At 49.4% G+C, this 22,474-nt stretch overlaps 2 protein-coding genes across 6 annotated transcripts in view; one reads left to right on the top strand and one right to left on the bottom strand.

Annotated features, from left to right (window-relative positions):
* The window catches only part of TEP1 (telomerase associated protein 1), a 2,409,067-nt gene that overhangs the window by 440,712 nt on the left and 1,945,881 nt on the right, over positions 1-22,474 (bottom strand). The gene's annotated exons all lie outside the window — the stretch shown is intronic.
* On the top strand, positions 8,996-16,454 carry LOC138580859 (caveolae-associated protein 2-like). Its single transcript, XM_069651747.1, has 2 exons — positions 8,996-10,007; positions 15,200-16,454. Exons 1-2 carry the CDS (start codon positions 9,504-9,506, stop codon positions 15,869-15,871), a joined length of 1,176 nt encoding a protein of 391 aa, XP_069507848.1. The 5' UTR covers positions 8,996-9,503; the 3' UTR covers positions 15,872-16,454.

Below are 22,474 nucleotides of genomic sequence, written 5' to 3'. Positions count from 1 at the left end.
GTCAACTTGATGGTGGGTAAAATCATTATACCTTATGTACTCTCCTATCGCTACCTCGGAATTGAAATTGAGCCAAAGGGCGACTACCGGCACTGTAGACAAGGACGCAAAACCAGGGCAGCGCAAGTCACTGCACTGATTGCTGCGTTCTCCAATAAGCAGGGCAGCTATACGCTCTGGGGGACGCGTCACCTCTATATCCAAGTGTTTGTCCCCATGATCACTTATGGTCTTGAGGCTCTTCTCTCATTTGATTTAGCCTGGCTTCAAGTGATGGAAGGCAAATTTTGGCGTAGGATATTAGGATTGTCTCCAGGCGTGCCCATGGCCTTAATAAGACTTGAAATGGGCCTTCCATCACTGAAAGCAATTGTACTCAAAAAGGGAGCCGGTCTCTACCTAAAGATGACTAGTGGTTGCGCTAATCCTCTACTGTCTGTGATACACCAGGAAGTGGCCAAAAAATATACCACCTCACCCCTATTCAAATTGATGTCAAAATTCTTTGCGGACATAGGTTGGGTACATAGAGGGGTAGTATATACTAAGGAAGCCCAAAAGGCACTCGGCAAAAGGGTGGACCTTTGGGACTGGCTTGAGAATTTTGCACATTTGAACACTCTGAAGAGCTACCAATTCATTAAGTACAGATTGTACACGTTTATGAAACCTCAAGCATATTTGAACCTTTGTCCGACGAAAAGGCTCAGACGTTTTATATTTCTGTTCAGACTAGAACAACAACCCACTTTATGTAACCAGGGACCCCGAGAAAACATCCCTGTCGAACGAATTTGTCGCCTCTGCAAATCACCTGAATGCCTAGAGACAGCGACACATCTCCTTACGGAATGCTTGACATTAACCAGTACAATAACATCACATCTTGCCGAGTTTGTTCACAATATTCAAACCATTAGCGAAATTGCATTCTGGCTGTATTGTACTAACACCTGCAATATGCACTTGTTCATAGCCCTATAATGCATATGGCTAAAAATTGAACTAAAGCTGGGCCCTTTGATTTCAATAATGTATGCACTGTAAGGCGAAGTAAGTAAGACATGCCACCGTGGGAGCAGTTACTGGCATATGATAAACATCTGCCTATCTCACGATCTGGATGCGATTAGACTTGTAAATATGTATAGCATTCCTCAATAGGTTTAAGTTTGCTTGGCACTTGAGGTAAAAATGGTAATACTGTTTATTTCTGATTTTATACTTTATTCTGAAAATTTGATTTATTATTATCTGTGTATCTAAAATTTTATATCAGCTGTTGATTATGTGTTTATTGTTCTTAATGTTATTGTTATTGTTGTTAACGAACAAATAGTTATCATGTGTAAAGTTTGAATTTTCTTTCATACTATATCACATTAAAATTTAAATTAAATTATGTCTCCAGACCTGATGTAGGAGCTTTGCTTCTAGCATCATCAGAGGAAGAAGAAGAGAGTGAAGCTCTTACTGATCTCCTCAGAGGCTTACCTTTAGATGAAAAGATTGAAGGAGTAAATCTCTCTTCAAATCTGACACCTGAGCAACAGGAAGAGTGCAAATCTATGTTAAATCAGTTTGCCTCTCTGTTCTCACTTTCACCAGGCTTGACCCCTTGGGGACAGCATGACATACTCACTGGTGACTGTCTGCCAGTCAAAAGCAGAGGATATCGAATGTCAGAGAATGTAAGAACCCACATCAAATGTGAGGTCAACAAGATGCTTGATCTGGGGGTAATAGAGCCCTCTACTAGTCAATGGTCTAGCCCAGTTGTGTTAGTACCAAAGGCAGGTTCTAAAGAACGTAGATTCTGTGTAGATTACAGAGCTCTTAATGCAGTCACTAAGACTGATGCCCACCCTTTGCCAAGGACAGATGAGTTGGTAGATAGACTTGGTGCAGCCAAGTTCCTCAGCATATTTGACTTGACGTCAGGCTATTGGCAAATAGCTCTGACAGACCATGCCAAGGTGAAAACTGCATTTTCTATCCCAGTTGGCTTATATCAGTTTAATGTTATGCCTTTTGGATTGAAAAATGCACCTGCTACATTTCAAAGGATCGTAAACCAGGTTCTGAATGGGATGGAGGACTTCTGCATGGCATACTTGGATGACAAAGCAGTGTTCAGCAATTCCTGGGAAGAACATGTGGACCACTTGAGATATGTTTTGCAGGCTCTTGGAAAGGCCAATCTGACCATAAAGGTGAGTAAATGCCAGATTGGACAGAGTAAAGTGGTCTACCTTGGACATGAGGAAGGAGGTGGAGAAATAAGGCCTTTGCCCAGTAAGATTGAAGCTGTGCAAAATTGGACAGCACCTACTACTCAGACCCAGGTGAGAACCTTCTTAGGCCTCACTGGGTACGACAGGAATTTCATAGAGAACTATGGGTCCATAGCTTCTCCACTGAATGTCATCTCCTCTCCTAAATTCCCTAAAAAGGTTAGGTGGAATGAGGAATGCAATCAGGCCTTTGAAACCCTGAAAAGGGCAGTTTGCCAAGCCCCAGTACTCGGAGCTCCTGACTACCACCAAATTTTCATTGTGCAGACAGATGCTTCAAATGTAGGAATAGGTGCAGTCCTCAGTCAACTGGATGGGAAAGGTAGGGAGCACCCCATTTGCTTCATCAGTAGAAAACTGAAGGATCCTGAAACAAGGTGGGCAACCATTGAACAAGAGTGTTTTGCTATTGTGTGGGCTCTGAAGAAGTTTAGGCCATACTTGTATGGTTCTACTTTTGTCATTCAGACTGACCACCAACCCTTGAGATGGTTAATGCAAATGTAAGGGGAAAACCCAAAACTACTGAGATGGTCAATCTGCCTGCAAGGGTTTGATTTCACCACTGAGCACAGGTCAGGGTGTCGCCACCAAAATGCTGATGGTCTCTCTAGGATGTATGTCATCGACTAGAGGTATGAGATTCATCCAGGAGTGGATTAAATCCTCCTGTCCCTTAGTCTGGAGGGACGGGGGGTGAGTGTTAGGGAGAATTCTCTGTTTAGGCTGAATTTCCTACCCTAGTGAGTCCCCCAGCAGCTTTGCTGGATTTCTGGAGTTTGTTTTTTTCTCCTGCCAAGAGTGAGACTCTTTTTCTCCCACTCTTGGACATGATTTATGGTGTTCCTTTGAATTTTAATGTGTTTCATGGGCTATAGGGTCTTTTACTCCATAGGGTCTCATATGTTTTTTGTGTGTTACACAGCACCCTCTGTGCAGTAACACCGGGGTGTCATAGTGACCCCCCCACCATAGACGCCATACCCTGGGACTGACTACTGTCTCCCAGGGCATGTAAAGTCACCATTGGCTTTACTAGTCCCAAATTACTAACAGAACCAGTACAAACCATCATATTGTGGACGTACTGGTAGGGGCAATTCGATTGCCCCTGGGTCTGTTATTCGAGGGGGCACTGTCCCGTCCCCCCTCGTCGAGTTTTGGCTGGTGGCAGTGGATACTACTTTTTATATTCAACCGCGAATATATCTCTATGGGATTTTCCCATTGTTCGAGGCTAATACTTTTTAACATAGCCTCTAACATACCGCCGGTTTATTTATTTAATATTAATTCACCGGTTGGTATTTTCTGCCAGAACTCAGTTTTAAAATGGCGTTTGTGTTCACCTCTGTAACTCCAAACCAAAGGTCGAGCCCTTTATTCCACTTTTTGGCGGGCTTCTCCACAAAAGCCTCCAAAAGTGGTGCCACTCTGTCTGGGTACCACAGGGGGTGTGGGAGGGGGTTTAGGCACCCTGGACTGAGTTACCTTGTTAACTCAAGTCGCACTCTTGTGTGATTGGCCCAAGTGGTGAGCCGGCCAGCTCACCACTTAGCATGTTTGATTGACAGCTAGGCTGAGTGAATGGGGGTGTGCTGCATAAAAGCAGGGCTTTTGGGACTGGAACTTCAGAAGTCGCCACAGGACCTCAAAATCCGACGAGGAAGAAGCTGAGCCGACCTGCTACGACGACACCACCGGTGGAGCCCTGCTGAACCGACTCACCACTTCCCAACGACAGAGGAGATCTCCCTGCTGGAGAGTCTTCTTCCCCTGACTGGTGGGCACAACCAATTTCCCTTTCTTTGCTCGCATCCCAGGACGTCTTGTGGTCGAATTGCCCGTGCCAAGCACCCCGGCAACCGGATAGCCACTTACCACTGGACCGCGAATAAGAGAACCGCTCCTTTTAATTGAGAACTCCGCGGCTGATTTCTTCCCTGGCAGTGCAACGGACTCCTGCTTTCCTCCCAGACGAGATCCTCTCTTCCTCCGGACGAAGCACCGACTTTCACCCGCTGCCAGGAACAACTGCCCCTGCTGGAGCGTTCTCACCATTTTAAGGTACCGTGTCCGCCAGGCCTCCCTTTCTAAAGATTGCTGCAAGGTAAGAATAATCCCTTAACCTTCTGGACTGGGCTGGCCGCCTTGACCATCTAACTGGTCCATTTCTTTTTGGTCCAACTCTTTCCGAACTTTTTGCGAGACTTTTGTGCACTTTCAACCGTGTGACCTTGGACACATTTCGTCCGGAGCCTCTTAAAGTGGGTCCAGCCTTTTTGACTTTGACTTTACGGTTTTAACCTGCCTTCTTCTCCTACTGTGTTCTTCCGAAAGTGTTGGGATCTGTTTCTATCTTTGCTCTGCCTTTCTCTCCCTTTTAAACCGATTGATTAGAGTGTCATCTTCGTTAAGCGCTTACCGCTGTCTGAAAATAAGTGTTGCTTTACTTAAGACTTGTCTAATAATCGTTGAAGGGAGTGTATATCTTTTAGTGACCGTGTTTTTGAACTGCTTGATATTAGTGCCAGTATGTTTAACTAGATGTGTTTTTAAATAAATAATTATATCTCTTTTACACCAAGCTCTGGTCAGTGTTTGCTTGTTCTACTGTGTTGTTTTGACCTATTGTGAATACGCTGTATACTGCCTAACTCTTCTTGAGAGAAGTCTGACTGCTCAGCCACAGCTACCAGGTAAAACTGGGTGGTACAGACTGCTACCAATTGGGTTTACTGCCAACCACCTGTAGTCTTAAATCTTTTGCAGTGGTCCCAGAGGGAACTGCACAGGTTTCTGCCTAACACATGAAATGAAGGAACTCAAGGATCAGGCAGAAGTTCCAGAAACCCAGGGACGCAAGGAAAGCACGGGAGAGGATAACGGTCCTGAGGTATGACGTGGAGGAAGGCAATACCACTGGGGGATGGGAGAAGCCAGCAAACCAGGAGCAGATGACAAGTCACCAGGGGGGCAGGAAGGGGCCAAAGGCACTACACAGGGGGAACCTCGGGAAGGAGTCACAGGGGAAAGAGGACAGGAAATTGTGCACGGGGTAAAGGAGTGAGTCACCAAAGCAACAGGGAATAAGGGTAGGAGGTCAACGGACCGGGGAAAGAGCCAGAGGATAAGGCCCCAGGGTTCAGAGTCGAGAGTTCAAGACCCCCGGGGCAACAAGGAATCCAGCAGGGGCCAGGATTGGGGGAGATGAGTGAGAGGTTGTGGTACCAGGGTAGGAGCAAGTAAAGAGGCGTAATAGTGCAGACCACCCGGGCAATGGGAAATTAAGGAAGAAGGTCAGGCGACCGGGGAAGGGAAGGGTTTAAAGGTCAAGCACCTGGGGAGGTGGAAATGTAAATGTGGGGTACCCGGGAAACCACTGAACAAAGATGGAGGGAAAGTAAGAAATGTGTAAGGGCACCAGCTCAGAGCAGAACCCTGATGGTGCACTGCCAAAAGTGGAACACCTGTAAGTTACCTCCTGCCTAATAAAGCAGCTGCGGTAGGGTGACCAGATTTCCCCGTTTTGCTGGTACTGTCCCGGATTTTATTGCTCTGTCCCACTTTTTCAAGATTATGTTTCCATTGGAAACTGCAGTGGTCCCTGTTTTTAGTAGTAAGTCTTCATAGCTGTCAGGCAGGAATGCGCACACTCGCACAGAAGAAATTCTGCATTTTACAACTTCAGATAGTGTTAGTTTGTGATAAATTAATTATAATAGGAGTGTATTTGAACAGTAACACTTAAACCCCTGTCTCCTCCAACTGCTACTGAAATGTACACCCACTTTCAAGAGTTAGTCCTACTTTTATGTTAATTGTCCTGTCCCGGTTTTTTACTTTTTAGATCTGGTCACCCTAAGCTGCGGCATACCCACCCACAATCTGTCTGTATGAAATTGTGTGGGGGCTGCATGGGGCCATTGTACAGGGTGCAAAACGAGGAAGAGAAGGTGGGGAAAGCAGGGGTCAAGTCCTAAAAATAAAGGTGTGGGAGTCATCAACAAACGCAATGGGATGGGACATCGCCAGAAATTAGCATATCAAGGTGAAATATGCACATTTCATTAAATTGGCTTTGCATAACCACCCAAAGTGAACAGGACGAATGGCATTTGCCTTTCATAAAAATCAACACACACAAAACCAAGAAAGGATATTTTCTTCTAATAGTGTTTTTGAAAACGTTAAAAGGTGTGATGTTTTAAACTGCAAGAACCAATACAAATGTTTTCCCTGGAACATGCACTACCGAAATGGGATATTTGAACTTTAGTTGTTTGTTATTTTTCATCAGTTTATATAGTGCAGTGGTGAAGTGGCTGGCCTACAAACCTGACGACTGTGGTTTGATCCCCAAGGTCGGTTTTAATTAATAAATTCAAAGAGGACATCCAATGTTTCTCTTTTATCTGGGGGTGACCGAGTCCACCCTCTGAATGAAGTGGGTGGACTCCGTCTGTGTCATATGTTAAACTGCAGCCAGGCCTATTGAGCCCCCAACAGTGGGGTTTTTGCCCACATAATATGGGCAATGCCACAGGCACCAGGCGAGGCCAGGTAACTTGTGTCCCATGGCAGCCAGGCAGGGGAGAGGGACGAGCAACAGCCCAACAAAAAGGGGGGGTGGTGCTCCTCCCTCTCCTCCAGTACACTACAAAGTGACACACAGTCGCCACTGGCCCGGGAAGAGAAGAGGGAAGGGCGAGGTGTTAAACACCACCTCGCCCTTCCTCCCCAAGGGTTGCTAAGCACCATTGTCAGGAAGGCGCGGCAGAAAACAGAATAGTATCAGGCACCACATAGTGCATTATTGCCGTAGGCATCAGCCGGCCGGGGGCACCCAGTCGCCACTCAGGCACAACAAAGACCCAGGGGCAGCCATGGGTCTGATATAAGGAGCTGCGTTTGCAGCAAAAACCCAGAATCAGCTTGAGGTCCCTGCACGGGGACCCAAGTGATCCAGTTTGGGTCCCTGCACGGGGACCCAAACAATAGAGTTCTCTGCGGACGCAGTCTCTCTTCTTTTTCCCAGAACACTCCCACCCTAGAAAAAGGGCGAGAAGAAAGAGAAAAGAAAACAGATCTCCGAACGGGGACCACACATTTTCGTGGGACAAGAAAGGCAGCACGGGTCAGAGGGGGTAACCTCAGTACCCGATGTCCAAAAGTACAGCATATTATGGTTACTGTAATTAAGATTATGTTTTGTTATGACCATAAGTGTGCAATAAAATCTCACGGCATTTTATTGCCAACACTCACCCAATGCTTTGCGTAATAGCTGGGGGGAAAAGGTATTGGGGCGTTTGTCACACCCAGGTTATGTTACCACTCTGCCTGCATATGGGTCGACTGGTTACCACAGGCTGTTGCGGCTAAGCGAAAAGCACAGGGGAGTTTCTGCCTCACATTGGTAATTACAATGCGGGTTCCCATCCTTCTAGCTGCTCGCACTGCCCATGCATCTTAAAATCCCCAATACTGCAGCACTCCAAACCATCTCTGGTTCCGGAAGCACCTCAAGACCTTCCTCTTCGCTTCTGCCTTTGCCCCTCTTCTCCCCTGCTGACCTGTTTTCTCGCTTGGCACTCTGCATCTGGACACCCTCTGTCCTTCGGGCCCAGGTACCTGCTCACCCTGCCTGCCTCCTGCACTGCCTCCGGGCCTCCCATTGCACTGGGTTCTGTAGCTGTACCCATACAGTCCCACACTCTTCGTCTGCACTTATCAGATATACCATATCTGACTAATCTTGCACTTGCCACTTGCTGGCTGCACTACCACCTTTTCATTGCCTGTATTTATTTATTTATTTAACTTATTCTTTTCTCTCCTCTGTTCTGCACTTTCCACTTCTCCCTCTTCCATGCACTTTTCCCTTCTCCATGCACTTGCGCGTTCTTAATGTCACTGGGCCTAGTAAGATCGTGGTTTTTATTTGTTGTTCTCCCTTGTTCCCCTCCCTTTGCTTCTTCGCGCTCTGAAACTCTTGTGTACAAGTGCGATATAAATAAACTATCATATCATATCACTCTACGAGCAACTCTGGGCAAGAGCTGATGCAGGAGCGGCCCCCTCGCCATGCACGAAAGCGGTGAGGCTGCACATGTACTTCGCTCTCAGGGGTTTGATGGATCGGGCATTTGCGAGACGGCGAGAGCTGCGCAGCATTATTCGAGAGATGGAGGGGGAATGCATCAGACTGGGTTTTGAGAGATGGATACAGCTGCACAATATATACGACAAACAGATCCCCGTCCTGAAGATGGGTGGGGCTGTACATTATCTGCAAATCAAGCGAGGAGTGTTGAAACGGGAGGGGCTGTAGGACAGATGAGGAGTAGCGTGAGAGGTGGTGGGGTGTACAGCCTACCTGTGGCTGTACAATATTTGCACATTACCGTCGGGCTCCTGGGCGGTGGGGGTGTGGTAGTGCATTTTCTGTGCACGGCACTACGGCGTGTTATAAATTGGATTGCACATTGACTGTACATGACCACCTCGGTGCGGGTTGAACCGAGGAGTGGATGTGTAGATTATAGGTGCATCAGACTAAGGAGCGTGATAGATGGACAGCTTGAAATGTATCCGTGCATTAGATTCGCGGGGCTTGAGAGATGGGTGGGGGAGGAGGGTCTGTGTAAAGCAGACGCCGAGCTTTGAGACATGGGCGGGGCTCTACATTACTTCATCCCTTCTGGCTCGTTTGTTTTCGGGACAGGCAGGGGTTGCTACGTGTTTTCCCCCCATAAAGAAGATTAGGGGTTCTGGGTGAGGCGGAGGGTGGGAGACCTCCGAAGGGGGGGGGGCTTAACACTCTAAAAGGAATGCTGGTGGAATGCAGCTGTGCACTTTCCTCACTCCCACTCCCCTCGGGGTGGAGCTGCCCTGGTGGAGCCGTGCCAGGGTCTCTGGAATGCATGTTTGTACCACAGGGAGGGGTTTCCAGTGCACACTCCTTACTCTCCTAGCGGAACCCGAGGGTGCAGCAAACTTTCCAGGGGTGGATCAACTCTTACAAGCGTCTGCCTGTCTTGGTGCTCGGATCTTGCAGATGTGAGGCCGGCGTGATTGGCACTGAACTCTTGCCGTAGTCCGCCTCGTCTTGCCGCTCCTGCAGACTTCTGCCTCAGACCTTAGCCGTTGCGCACGTTTAATTAGCTCTCAACATTTGCAGGCGTGTGCGTAGAAATCAGACGCTCGATGTCCGCCATGGCAGAAGCAGCTGTGCCAGAGGCTTGGGGGCGCTTTGAATCCGAAGGCAAGTACGGCCTGGAGTCCCCCGAGCTGGTGGCTCCGGGTCTCAGCCCGGCTGAATCCCCCTCGCGTGTGCCCGGGGAGGACCCGTCTGCAGCCGGCCCCCTTCCCGAGGGATCCCGGGTCAACGCCCTGACCGTGCTGACCCTGCTGGAGAAGCTGGCCAGCATGCTGGACTCGGTGCAGCAGAAGCAGCTGCGCATGGCCCAGTGGCAGACGGGCATGGAGAACTCCGTCAAGCGGGTCCAGGGCCACGTCAGCCGGCTCTCCAAGGAGCACACGTCCACCAGCAACATGGTGAGCAAGCTGATGGACCGCTCCCTGCACCTGAGCGCCAACATGAAGGAGGCCCGGCAGCACGCCATCGCGCGCAGCAGCCAGGTCCAGCGGCTGGAGGAGCACCACTACAAGATCATGAACAGGAGCCCCTTCAAGGTGCTGCTCTTCCAGGTGAGCGATGGGGAGGGGCACCGTGTGCAGCGTATGGGTGAGTGTTGGGGGAGCACCACAGCCAGCTTAAAAGGAGATTACCCTTAAAGGTTATGTTCTTCCTGTTAAGTGCAGGGGAGGAAGGGGTGGGGCGTGAGACACAGCAGGCAGGTAATGAGGAGCCCACCCTGCAAAATATATAGATACACTCCCAGGTGAGTATTGGGGTACCACCACAGCCAGCGTATGTGTAGACCACCCTTCAAGGTCCTGTTCTTCCTGGTTAGTGGGGGGGGGGGGGGGTGAGGCGAGGCACAACAGGCAGTTTATGAGGAGCTCACCCTACAAAGCATATAGATACACTCCCAGGTGAGTATTGGGGTACCACCACAGCCAGCTTATATGGAGACCACCATTCGATACACCCGGAGGTTAGTGCTGGGGGAACAACACAGGTAGGTTAAGTGGAGACCAGGCTTCAAGGTATATAGGTACCCTGCCAGGTGAGAACTGGGTAACAACGCATCAGGTTTATGTGAAGAGCACCGTTTAAGGTATTTAGATACTCTCCCAGGTGAGTCTTGGGGAACCCCCATAGTCTGCTTTTGAGGAGGCACTTTAAGGTGCATAGACCCCCTTCCTGGAGAGTGCAATGGGTCCAGCACAGCTAGCTATGGGGAGACTCTTCAGATCGCATGTATTCCAGGGGGGGGAGTGCCGAAGGACCACCACGGGCAGCTTGGAGGCCCTTTATGGTGCATAGATAATTGAATGCTTGGGCTCCACCACAGGCATAGGCTGAGTAGTGTGGGCTCGCTTTGCTCCTCTTACCAGATCCCTACCTAAATAATAAATCACAGACCAATTATGTTTATGGAAAAGTTGTAGGCAGTAGGCATTTTATTTTCTTACAGAAAAACACCACAACAAAAATCAGTACACTGCCATATGCTTTTGGGCACCTTATGTCCAGTCCCGAAGTTGCCCAAGGCTCCTCCTAAGTCCTTGTTATCCCTGGGCCTTCGTTCCTGGGCACATGCCACCTACGACATGCTTTGGACCGTGTACCGAAAGAGTAGTCGGCGTTCCCACTTCTGCCTGCTCCTTTTTTGGACTGTGTACCGAAAGAGTACTCAGCGTTCCCACTTCTGCCTGCTCCTTTTTTGGACCGTGTACCGAAAGAGTACTCGGCGTTCCGGCTCCTGCCTGCCCCCTTCTTCTTCCGTTATTCTTGTAGGGTGGGTTGGGTGGCAAACGTTTTTCCTTCCCCTTATCCAGGCAATAAGATCCTACCCGAGAGAGGTGAGCTCTTACCTGGTTTGTGCCGCCTCTCCTTTTCCTGGCTTACTTATACACCCCCGGCCTTTTGTTCCTTCTTGGGGGCGGCCGGGTTACCCCCCCTGGCCTCTTGCGGTTATATTTCGCACCTTCCCAGGTGCTGCTTCCTGCCCTTTCCTGGGCTTTTGTTTCTTGTGGCGCCGTTCGGATGCCCCTCCCTACGCTTTTGCGCCGTTTCCCCCACCCTGAGCCTAAACTCCCAGACCCTCTATTGTCCCGCATTTCATGCGGCCTGGGGCCTGGGGCAGCTTTCAAGGCGTTGAGTGCCGAAGGAGCCCTCTTGGTGGCCCATGAGGCTCTATTCAAGGTGTTCTCTTAGGGGAGTGCTGCCAGGGGAGCACAGGCAGCCCAGCACCCCCCCCCACGCCTCCCTCAGAGTGCTGATCCTCAAGGTGAATGCTGAGGAGCCGTGACATGTTGCCCCTAAGACACCCTTTAGGGCACGTGAGTGCTACTAGGGGACCATTGCAGGTAGCCCATAGGACCCCATTCAAGGTGCTGCTCGTTCAGTGAATGGTGGGACCACTGCAGACTATGTATGTATACAATCCCGATCACTGTTCTTCTGAGTGCTTAAAAGCCGGTTCTGAGAGACTTCGGGGTGCTGCGCTAGAACCACTGCAGCATCGAAGTACACACATGTCAACATGCCACATCCCAGTGTGAAAGTGCTGCTTCCGCCCTGTTAATTTCGTTGAATTCTGCAACTTGTAAGCCTACATTTAGAATTAAAAGGTAGAACTATAAATGCGAGAAAGCAAAGAAAATAACAGATCTCAACAGCACCTCCCACAAGACATGTTCATGTGTGCAATGTGCAATGCATTTAATTATTAGGGCGATTGTTATGGCGCTAACCACAACAGGAATTGACACAGGGAGCACTGCTAGTTTAGCACAGACGTGTAGGTGCTTGGAAACTGCAAGCTTGTTGCTGTAAGCGCTTTATACATAAATGAAGCATTCCGCATGGTTATTGTGCCAGGTCTGGTGCTGGACAGGGGGGTAGTTTGTGTTCGTGAACCGGAGCAGTGCACAGCTGGCACACTCCCGGCAACTTGCACACTTTGCACTTGCAGAAGTTGTTTCCAGTTTACGAAAGGATCTTCACATTCTTCAGGGGTCTGCATTAATCAGCAGGGAGGGGTTTGCGGGTCTACGTCTACAGGGGTCCAAGAGAGAGGAAGGGGTAAGGCAAGGTAGCACGCGTTCTACGGGAGCGGGGTGGTCTGTGACTATAGGAACCAGTCTACAACGGCTGCAGGGGCACCACACAAGGAGACACCGGAATTCAGGGCATGTTTAAGATGGCAGCCATCAAGGGTGGCTATGTAAAGCGCCGTCTGCAGTAGGGGTGGGTCGCCGTCTGAGGGGGGTAGGATGGGTGTGCATTAGTATGCTGGGGCGAGCATGCAGGGGGCGTGGGAGGCTTCTGAATGGGGAAGGAAGGATTCAGACAGCAGGGAACCTTTGGCAGCAGGGAGTTTGCACTGCATGGGGGCGAGTTTTCAGCATCAGCACCGGGTATGGATCAGCGTTTTAGTTTGCCCTATTACCTATACGCTGAATCTATTGCATTTGAGTACAGATAGGCAGGCATGACAAATGAAGAGTGATACACAGCTTGTAGGTTGTGTTTGGCTATTTACCCACCTATTGACTGGCCATGGCCATGCTAATCCCTATAACCATTCCCACCCAGTTCCGGCCCCTCCCTATCGAAAAACCTCATGGAAACTCCTTGAGCTTGCTTTAATCAAGCCTTACCATCACACTTTGCACTCGAAGTGCCTGCCAGTGTTCTTTCAAAGAAATCTTCTGTGAGTTTTGGAGCTGTACACATGCTACTGGTGCAATACAAACTTCTTAACCTGGTCTGCCTCCAGCCACTCAATTTATAAGCACTATGCGTGTCCTTCATTGAAGTCCCCTTAAAACAAGCATTAGCAAAACCAACAGGTTTGGCTTGTGTATAAGTATTGGGCATTTGCCAGGTACTGCTATTAGATGGGCAGGTACTTGCACCATTTGGCACCTACTACCATCATTGGCCAGTTAATGTCACTACGGCAGTGCCTGGCAAGTGCCTTTCCCATACCTACACAAAAGCCTTAACTGCAGACATTGCTAATGCCTGTTTATGATCACACTGCGGTCTGCGGGGATCGGTTTGAAGTGGGTAGACCTGTTTTGAGCTTCGAGGTCCTATTTTGTCTTCAGCTTTACCCCACCCAGATTCGTTTGTACAAAGGGGGTGGGTGAAGTGGTTGGGGTTGGCAGTGGCACCACTACACCAGAGCCACCGCTTCTTGGGGCCATGCAGGCGCTGTTCGTAAGGAACTGACTTCCCTGCCATCTGATTATCTCGCTTCCTCCTGGAGTCCATGCCAGCCCCATCGGGGCTCAGGACAAAGGCTGTATTCCTGTTATAGGAACATTCCCTGCACAATAGGGGGACGGCAGGAAACAGGACTGCTCAGGCGCTGGGAGAGACAGAAATAGAAGCGACTGCGGCGTACTGGCGAATAGGCAACGAGGCTAGGCCTTTCCAGCACAGAGTTCACCGGGAGGGCGGGCGGTGGGCTTGGTACTGGACGGAGCGCCCCGCTGGAAACATCTGTGGAAAGTTTAAGGCGATGCTCTCCCAGGATCCAACTTGTTCAAAGCTGAGCAAACATTCCTTAGAAAAAAACGGAATATGGAGCCTGTGTGTTGCTTTTAGCTGCCGAGGGTGAGTCATCTGTGCCAGGCGGCCCCATCGGGACTAGGGGAAGGAGAGGCGGAGGAGGGTGAAAGGAGGGGGGAGAGGATTAGTGCCAGGGGAGCGGAGAGGAGAACAGGGGAAATTTGGAGAGGAAGGAGAGAATGGGGACAGAATAAAAAGCAGAAATAATCCGCTGTACAGGAAAGAGAGGACACCATAAAACAGGAACGGAAGGGGGTGCTGAATAAGACAGGGAAAAGTGACAGTTGGAAGAGCAGAGAGGCACGGGGAGACCCAGGCGAAAGAGAATCCCAGAGGCAGAGGACGAGGGTAAAGTGCAGAGAGGCAAGTTAAGCAAGCAGCCTATATGTGGCTTGTATCTATGTGTTTATAACAAACTGCCACCGGGGGGCTGGGTTCATGCAGTTATGTAACTTTAAAATATTTGTTCACTTTCAAAGGTATTACCGTTTTTATTGCAAAAACAGCCAGTGCCAAAATGAGAATAACTTAAATTCTATGCATGCCAGCTAGATATAATTTGGTAGTTAAGAGTGAGGCATATAGAGTGTAGACTTCTGCTACTGTTATAGCAGATTTGACAACCAAAATCAGATTTACGCTTTTTGTTAAACAAAATCGGCATGGCACGTACCATAAGTGAAGCCCCATTGCAGCTACACATGCTGCTGGCATGCCACATACTCTTGCCCAGCAGCTGGTAAACAGGGGTGCTTTATATGTGGGCGTTGGAAAGTTAAATAATGCACCCAAAGGCGGTCGGGTCCACCTGGGTTCAAACCCACTAACAGTTTGTAAAACACAAAGCGAGACGGTTTAGCAGATCTGACTTTCGTGGCAGAATCCTTGTACAAAAGCTCCTAAAATTAAAACAAGTCTGGTAGATTTCCAATGGCAGATGGCAATCCATCACAAATGTGATATTATTTGTATTTCTAATTCCGTAACCCAAACCAGACATGCATCTCCACTACAGCGCCCATTAGCCTAGCATAATCAAAGGTAAGGGATCACTGAAGTCATGGTCCAAACCACCGAGGAACAGGTTGCCGACCCCAGCTATTGAGGATCAGGGCCTAGAATACACCCAAAGTTTGTACATTTTCTCATGAGAGTCCTTTGCATTTTAACATTTGCACTTGTTTTTCAGCAGGAAGACGAGATCCCTACGAACCTGTTTCTGAAAGAGCCAGCGCTGCCAGAGCTTCCAAGTGATGTCCCTGAAGAGAAGGGAGACATCAGCGATGAGAAGACCAAGCCAGATGAGATCTGGCACACTGTGGACTTGTCCTCCGATGAAGAGCTGGCACGTGCTGAAGAAGGTCAGGATGATAGCGCTGATGAGAAAATCGGTGAAACAAGAGCCAAGAGGATCAAGCGTTCCGGCCTGAAGAAGGTAGACAGCCTGAAGAAGGCCTTCACCCTACAGAATATTGAGAAGAAAATGAATAGGCTTGTGCCGCCAGAGAAGAGAGAAAAGATAAAGAAATCATTGAGCCCAAGCCTCCGCAGAAAAACAGTGCCAGGCACCGTTTCCAAAGAGGAAGATCCCAGCATCAATGAAAAGAGCATCCCCGAAGAGCAGGATTCTGTCCAAAAAGAGGAAAGGGCGGAAGAGCTTCCACCAGCAAGCAATCCAGAGAAGGTCTCTCTCAGCAAGGAGCCAACATCAGCAACTAATGAGCTGGCAGAAGAAGCCCCACCAACAGAGAAAGCACAGGCAAATCTCAAGATCACCATCGACAACACCAGTATCACCATGGGGGGAGATGGCAAGGCTGAGCTGCAACCGGAGGAGGAGATCCACTTAGACAGCGAATGAACCAACCAGCACCTCCTCAATCCAAGACACAAACCAGGCTGTGCCTCAAGCTAATCAACACCACTTTGCTATTGTTTACTTTGATTTACCAACATGTGTCATGGTTTGTATTACTAACCGGGCTGTTGCTTAACATCAATAACCTATTGTTTTTAATGTTCCTCCATTTGCCAGCATGTCTCTTTCACCTTGCACATTCCTGGGCTGTCCATCACTGGCCAATAACCCCACTTTTTCGTTTTTTTGGATTTGCCAGCATGTCTTCCCCTCTGTATCAAGCCAATTAATATTGTTTACCTATATATATGTAGTCAAATCTCATAACACATGAGCTGTCCCTCATTTCATTGTAAATAACACACTGTTGTCACCTTCTTACATTTAACAGCATGTCCTCCCACCAAATACCAAGTGGGCTTTCACCTTCAATCCGTAACCCACGAGTGCAGTTCCATCCAACGCCTTCTGTCCATCACTGGTCAATATCCAATAATTATTGTTTAATTTTGGTTACTCGCTGATCTCCACTCTGACATACCATCTGGGCTGTCACTCAGTGTCAATAAACCGTAGTTATCTATTACACTATGTCATTGTTTATTTCGATTGCAGTATAACATATTAGCTAATACGGGAGAGTTAATTAAAGCAGATCTGTTCATAGACCAAGCCACCCGGTTGCTGTTGCATTGCTTATAATTTATCCAACAGCAGATGTGACAAAATGCAGTGGTGCAACTCCCATCAGGGCCTCTAATACCGTGGCAATCACAGCCCATGAATGTGAAAACCTTTAAGGCTGTCACCATGATGCATGCAGGCAGGTCTGAGGTTGGTGCATGTATGCATGGAGGCCCGAGGTATTTTTTTTCAGTTTGTTGGTAACTTATAAAGTGCCTTTTCAGGGCACTTAAAGGGTGCTGAAAAGGGGAAGAAAGATGTGACGAGACCGGAGTTTTATTTCATTTTTTTGTTTGTTGTTAATTCATAAAGCGCCAGCCAAGTGAAATAATTCACTTTAAGGCGCAAAAAGGGTATGGGGAAGGAATATGTGGGAGAAGGGTAATATGGGTAGAAGTTCCAGCATTCTAAACTTTCATGACGAAAACAGTGCTTGAGTTCTTGTACTGCCAGATACCTCTTCAGTGGCTGATAAACTACCATTAGGAATAATTGAGGAGCTGCCGTGGGAGATTGACAAGAGGAAGCCAAGGTGATGGTGTCTAGTTTTCTGTGGATTATCTCCTAAATCCGACTGTATATTAGATCAGTTTAAAGTAAGCTGGTAGTTTGTGTCACATGCTGGGACCTAACGTACAAAGTATTTTAGTCCCTGTCCCTGCCTTTCTTGATCTTTTCAGTTGCAGGTGGCTGCTTTTATTTTATGTTTTTTATTTGATTGGTGATTTATATCGGGCTTTGTGCTAGATTCCTCTGGCTAAGTGTTGAAACAGGAATCAGCTCCATGTTGCAAGGCATCGTCTTTTTTCCAAGGCAAGTGCGTTGCCCCTGAGCTATACGTTCAGCCATATGCTGATTAAAATCTGAGTGTTCTTGTCAGAATAAAATGGTCGAAACAGTGTGATCGGTATTTCGGGCACAAAGTAGTTCGTATCGGGCCTGAAGATCACACCCAAGATTGTAGCTGTGTTCAATGGTTTGGAAATGCGCCCACTGCTTCATGCCACGTGAACAGAAGCAGCAAGGGGTGGGGATTTCCGAGGTAAGGATCTCTGATTTTCTGCCAGTAAGTCATAACAAGTTGTCAGTGCCACATCGGAATAGTAAGCAGTGGGTGATGTTTTCGCCATCTGAATTTTGCCAGGTATTCTGAAAATTATTTGCATATCATCAATAAAGAGTTCGAAAGATACTGAGCATTTGGTGATCACCACGCCTGCCAATGGACGAATACTGGTGTTAAATAGCAAAGGCAACAAGGAAAAACTCAATGCAATAATGTATAGTACTAATTGATAATGGACAAGAACGAAGAAATTTGGCTTTGAACACATCAAATTGCCCTGGGACACAGACTCCTGAATTTACCCTCAAGAACTAACACCATCCAAGTGAATGACTATCCGGTCCCAGTTATGTAACTTTATGCACACTGTTGGCTGAGGGAGAAATGGTTGCCTTTTCCCCTCAGTCATAACTCCTGATAAAAAGATTGTCCCAGAAGAGCTTTTGGCCTTTGGCTTATGTTTGATACTTGTGTATTTCGTGACAATCCATAAAGGCTCCTTAACACATTCTCCATAATGCAGTAAAGGCTATCCCTTCTTAGAATCCAACACCACAACACCAGTTATTTTCTCCTGATAATGTTACTATATTCTGAACCTTAATGTCCAGGCATTTCATTGCCATGCTAATCAGGGCCATATAAGAGGCAACATCTTTTCTTTAGATAATATCAAGGGAAGTGGCCATATCACTTGCCTCCAGCACGTCTCAACACCAGAGTCTCTAATGCATCCTGCCTGCCAAAACCAAAACGGGTTCTGGCCCTCAACAAGTAATTCTCCCTATCACCTGATAAACAAAGGAACCTCTTGGAAATAAAGCATCAATCTCCCTAGGAGATAGCATGCACACATCTTCAACATGGAAGCCATTCGGCCTCCGTGACATCTTGGGCACCCTAACTGGCACTATAGCTGTGCCTAGCCATCACCTTTCGGCATCCTGCTCGACACCCGTACTCCACAAAGTCTCTAGAAGTGACCCCATCCAAATGGCCCGCTGCCACTGCCTCTGTATGCATTGATGGGGCATCAGAAGTACCCAACGACTTCTATGCCACCCACGTCTGCAATGTCTGGTCTCTGGATATGCGCTGGAAAGCAGCCATGGTATAAGTGGCAAAGACCTGGGGGGGGCTTGGCTACAGGGCCATGTAAGAGAACGTGCTCCCGGAGGAGGTCCTGCTGATCCTGAAAGAATCCTGGCTAAAAGTGCACATGCATGTGCCCTTGGAGGACAAAACTATAAGTACCAGCACATGAATTTGCAGTGCGTAGATGCAGACAGCTTGGAGCCCATAGAATGCAAGGAAACATAAATTGTCAGCAAGTGAAAACTCCAAGGACTGAGGCACGTAGCCACAAAATGGCAGATGATCGAGAACAAAGGAATTAGGAAGGCGGACCCGAAGCAGCACCCACGGAATGAGCAGCCGGAGCGCAAGCTGATCAGGACAGGGGCAAATCACTGCGGCGACACTGCAGAGCACACCAGACTTTGATGGCCCTGATTGCACAGAGATGCGGTGCAGAAAGTGAGGCGAGGCTGTGGGGTGGCCAGCGCTAGGACCGCGCATGAAATCTGGCGTGAGCTGCTGGATCCTCTGGCCCGGCGGCGTAACGCTCCAGGCACCTGATAGCTGGAGACTGCGGGCGGAGAGACCCGACTCAAAACCTGATTGCCAGGAGCCGCGGAGGTTACAGCTGTAAGCTGTGAAGCCTGCCGCGATACATTGTTGCCAAGGCGAAAGTCCATATTGAGCGCGGGGCCTGGTGGCGTAATGTTCCAGGCACCCCATAGCTGGAGTCTGCGGGCGGAGAAACCCGATCCACCAGCTGATTGCCGGGAGCCGCGGAGGTCGCAGATGTAAGCCGTGAAGCCTGCCGTGATACATTTGCCCAAGCAAAGTACACACTGATCGCGGAGCCCGGCGGCGGCACAAGCAGCACTTTGGTTTTGCTGTGAACTTGGGCAGACTGCAAGTTTTGCACAAACACACTACGGGCTGGAAGATAAAAGGCCCAAGAGCAGCGGTGGGCAATGGATTATAAGCAGTGGATGTGAATCACTGCAGTATCCACGGCGGGGAGGAATGGCCTCTGAGAGAAAATTATTGAAAGAGGCATGGCAGGCTGTTATGGGACATAAGCGATGGGGACATTAAATGGCCACAGGCCATTGATACGGGCAGGGCAGCGCCAGGACCAGTAACACTGGGCGCCTAACACCAGAATCAGGTCCCTGGCCCAATATCCAGCAGAGGGACACATGGGAGTCCATCACAAGGAGCTGGAACCCCTAGACACTGCACTATAGGAAGCGGGCACACCAGCAGCACCACCCCGTGCACATAAGAGGTGCTGAGGGCATAACCCGGGGCACAACTCGAAACGAGGGCCCCGCTGGAGCTTATCTTTGAAAGTAACACCTTCTGCTGCGGGCAGCCAGGGCTGCAACATTGCCCAAATAGGGCCATGGGCCCCGGGGGCGGAGACAGTGACCTGAAGCATCGGCTGTCGGGGCACAAGCATAACGAGAGGATCCGGCGCCAAGCCTCATAAAACACCACAGGCGTGGTGAGGAAGGAAGCTTGCGGAGGTACCTATGAGACTCACGTAGGGGCAGTATACACGCCTGAAGAGCTACATAAGCACCGGGAAGGGCGTCTGGGGACCTGAACCAACTGGGGCTGGAGCCCGAGATCCGAGAAGAAGGAATGAACCCACATGGTAACGTGGGAGGTCACGGCCCATTCCAGGAGTAAGATAGGCAGCCTGATGACACCCCTGATACGGTTGAGCTGGGCCCAGACACTTTGGGTGACTTAGCCTGCTCTGGCCGGAGGCCACGTGCGGTGGGGCCAGCTCACATGTTGCCGAAGCATCATGATGTCCAACAAACCTATTAGACCGAAAGGCCAGCAACCCACACTTGATGAATATGCTAAAACACCACCAGGCGCTGAAGGGGCCAGGAAGAAAGAAAAGTCTCCCAACGGGGGCCCAGTCACTTTGGGAAACCAGGAAATACTTGCAGCGATTGCAGACCTGAAAGTGGCCTGGGAGACTAAACTGGGACTGACCATGAACGAACTGAAAGCTGCACTTGAGCTCAAAGTAGGGGCAGTGCAGGAGGAGGTAAATCTTCTCCGGCAAGATGTACGGTCACTGGCTGAGCGCACGGGTGACCTGGAAAAAGAGGTGGCCCCGAACACGGTGGACTGTGCAGCCCATAAATTGGAACTTCACGCCCTAGTGCAACGCGTGGGCAACCTGAAGGGTAGGGCGGAGGAGGCAGAGGGACACGCCCGAAGAAACAATATTCGTATCGTCGGATTGCCGGAAGGTGCTGAGGGAACCATCCCACGGAATTCATCGAGTCTATGCTGTTGCAGGAGATAACTGGGGGAGCCCTGTCCCACGGGTTTGCTGTGGAGAGGGAGCATAGGGCCCCGATGAGGAGGCCGCCACCGGGAACCTCCCCCCCCCCAAAGCCGGGTATAGCTAAGATCCTGAACTACCGAGACCGTGAGAAAATCCTTGCACTTTCGGAAGGGTGGAACAATACAAAGGGGGTCGGCAAACATTACGGCATACCCGGATTATACCTTGCAGGTGCAGCGCAGTCGCATGAACTTTGGGTCTGTGAAAAGAAGATTGCGGGAAGCGAGCCACAGGTACATATTGATCTATCCAGCAAAACTGAAGGTGTTCCACAAGAGCAGAACCTTGTTTTTTGAAACCCCGGAGGACGCCATGGGATGGCTGGACACGCAGAGATGCCCACAAGAACTGGGTATCCAGGAAGGAGGAGGCGAAGATAAGTAATATATGTCTCCCAGGGTGCCATAGTTTATGACAATGGGAATTGAATATAGCACTGTATATAACCCGCTGGGGAGTACGCCAACTTTGTGTCATCAGGGGCGGGAGGGGAGAGTGGGAGGGGAGGCGGGACATCAGATAAATGGCGTCGGGTAGCCTCAGAGTGGTGACCTGGAATGTGAGGGGCCACAATAGTTACCTAAAGCGCAATAAAGTAATGATGTACTTAAGAAGGATTGATATAGCATTATTACAGGAAACCCATCTCACTAGAGAGAAATTAGAGGTGGTCAAGAAGAAATGGAGGGGGAGCGTCACGGGCACTACATATTCAGCTTACGCTAGGGGAGTCATCATATGGGTGGCACCGCACGTACCGTTTCAGCTGACTCGGGCGACGGTGGACCCGGAAGGCAGAATGATTGTAGCGCAGGGGATGCTGGAAAACCGAGAAGTGAGCATGGAAACTTATACGCCCCTAATCATGATACAGCGGCTTACTTTAGGACTCTATATGGCAAAATCGCCCCCCTGGTGGGTGACGCAATCCTATGGGGAGGGGACTTCAATTGTACTTTGAACCCCAAGATGGACAGATCAGATGGCAAGCTAGACAAACCCACCCCAGCTGTGAAGGCGTTACAGGCCCTGCTGACGGACTTTAAGCTTGAAGATGTCTGGAGGCGGCTGCACCCAGTAGACAGGCAGTATTCACACTATGCGGCGCCACATGGTCTGCACACGAGACTGGACTATGTGTTTGCCGCGGCTGAGATAGCGGGAGAAATGGTGGGCGCGGAATACAAGGCCAGGGTGCTTTCGGACCATTCCGTTTTGGTCCTGGAGTGGCGATACCAACCCCCTAGGGCGTGGATTTCGACGTGGAAGCTAAGAGCGGAGGCTCTGCAGTATTCGTGATTCCGGGAGGACCTGAGGGAGGCGATCACTGAGTACTTTGATATTAACACCTGTAGCGTGCAATCAGTGGGGACAGTGTGGGAGGCATTCAAGGTGGTGGTGCATGGTGTAG

This window comes from Ambystoma mexicanum, chromosome 3p (genome assembly GCF_040938575.1).
Source record: "Ambystoma mexicanum isolate Mex_15411 chromosome 3p, UKY_AmexF1_1, whole genome shotgun sequence".
NCBI lineage: Eukaryota > Metazoa > Chordata > Amphibia > Caudata > Ambystomatidae > Ambystoma > Ambystoma mexicanum.
The sequence above is the reverse complement of the archived record's forward strand: the minus strand, read 5'-3'. Positions and strand labels throughout refer to the sequence as shown.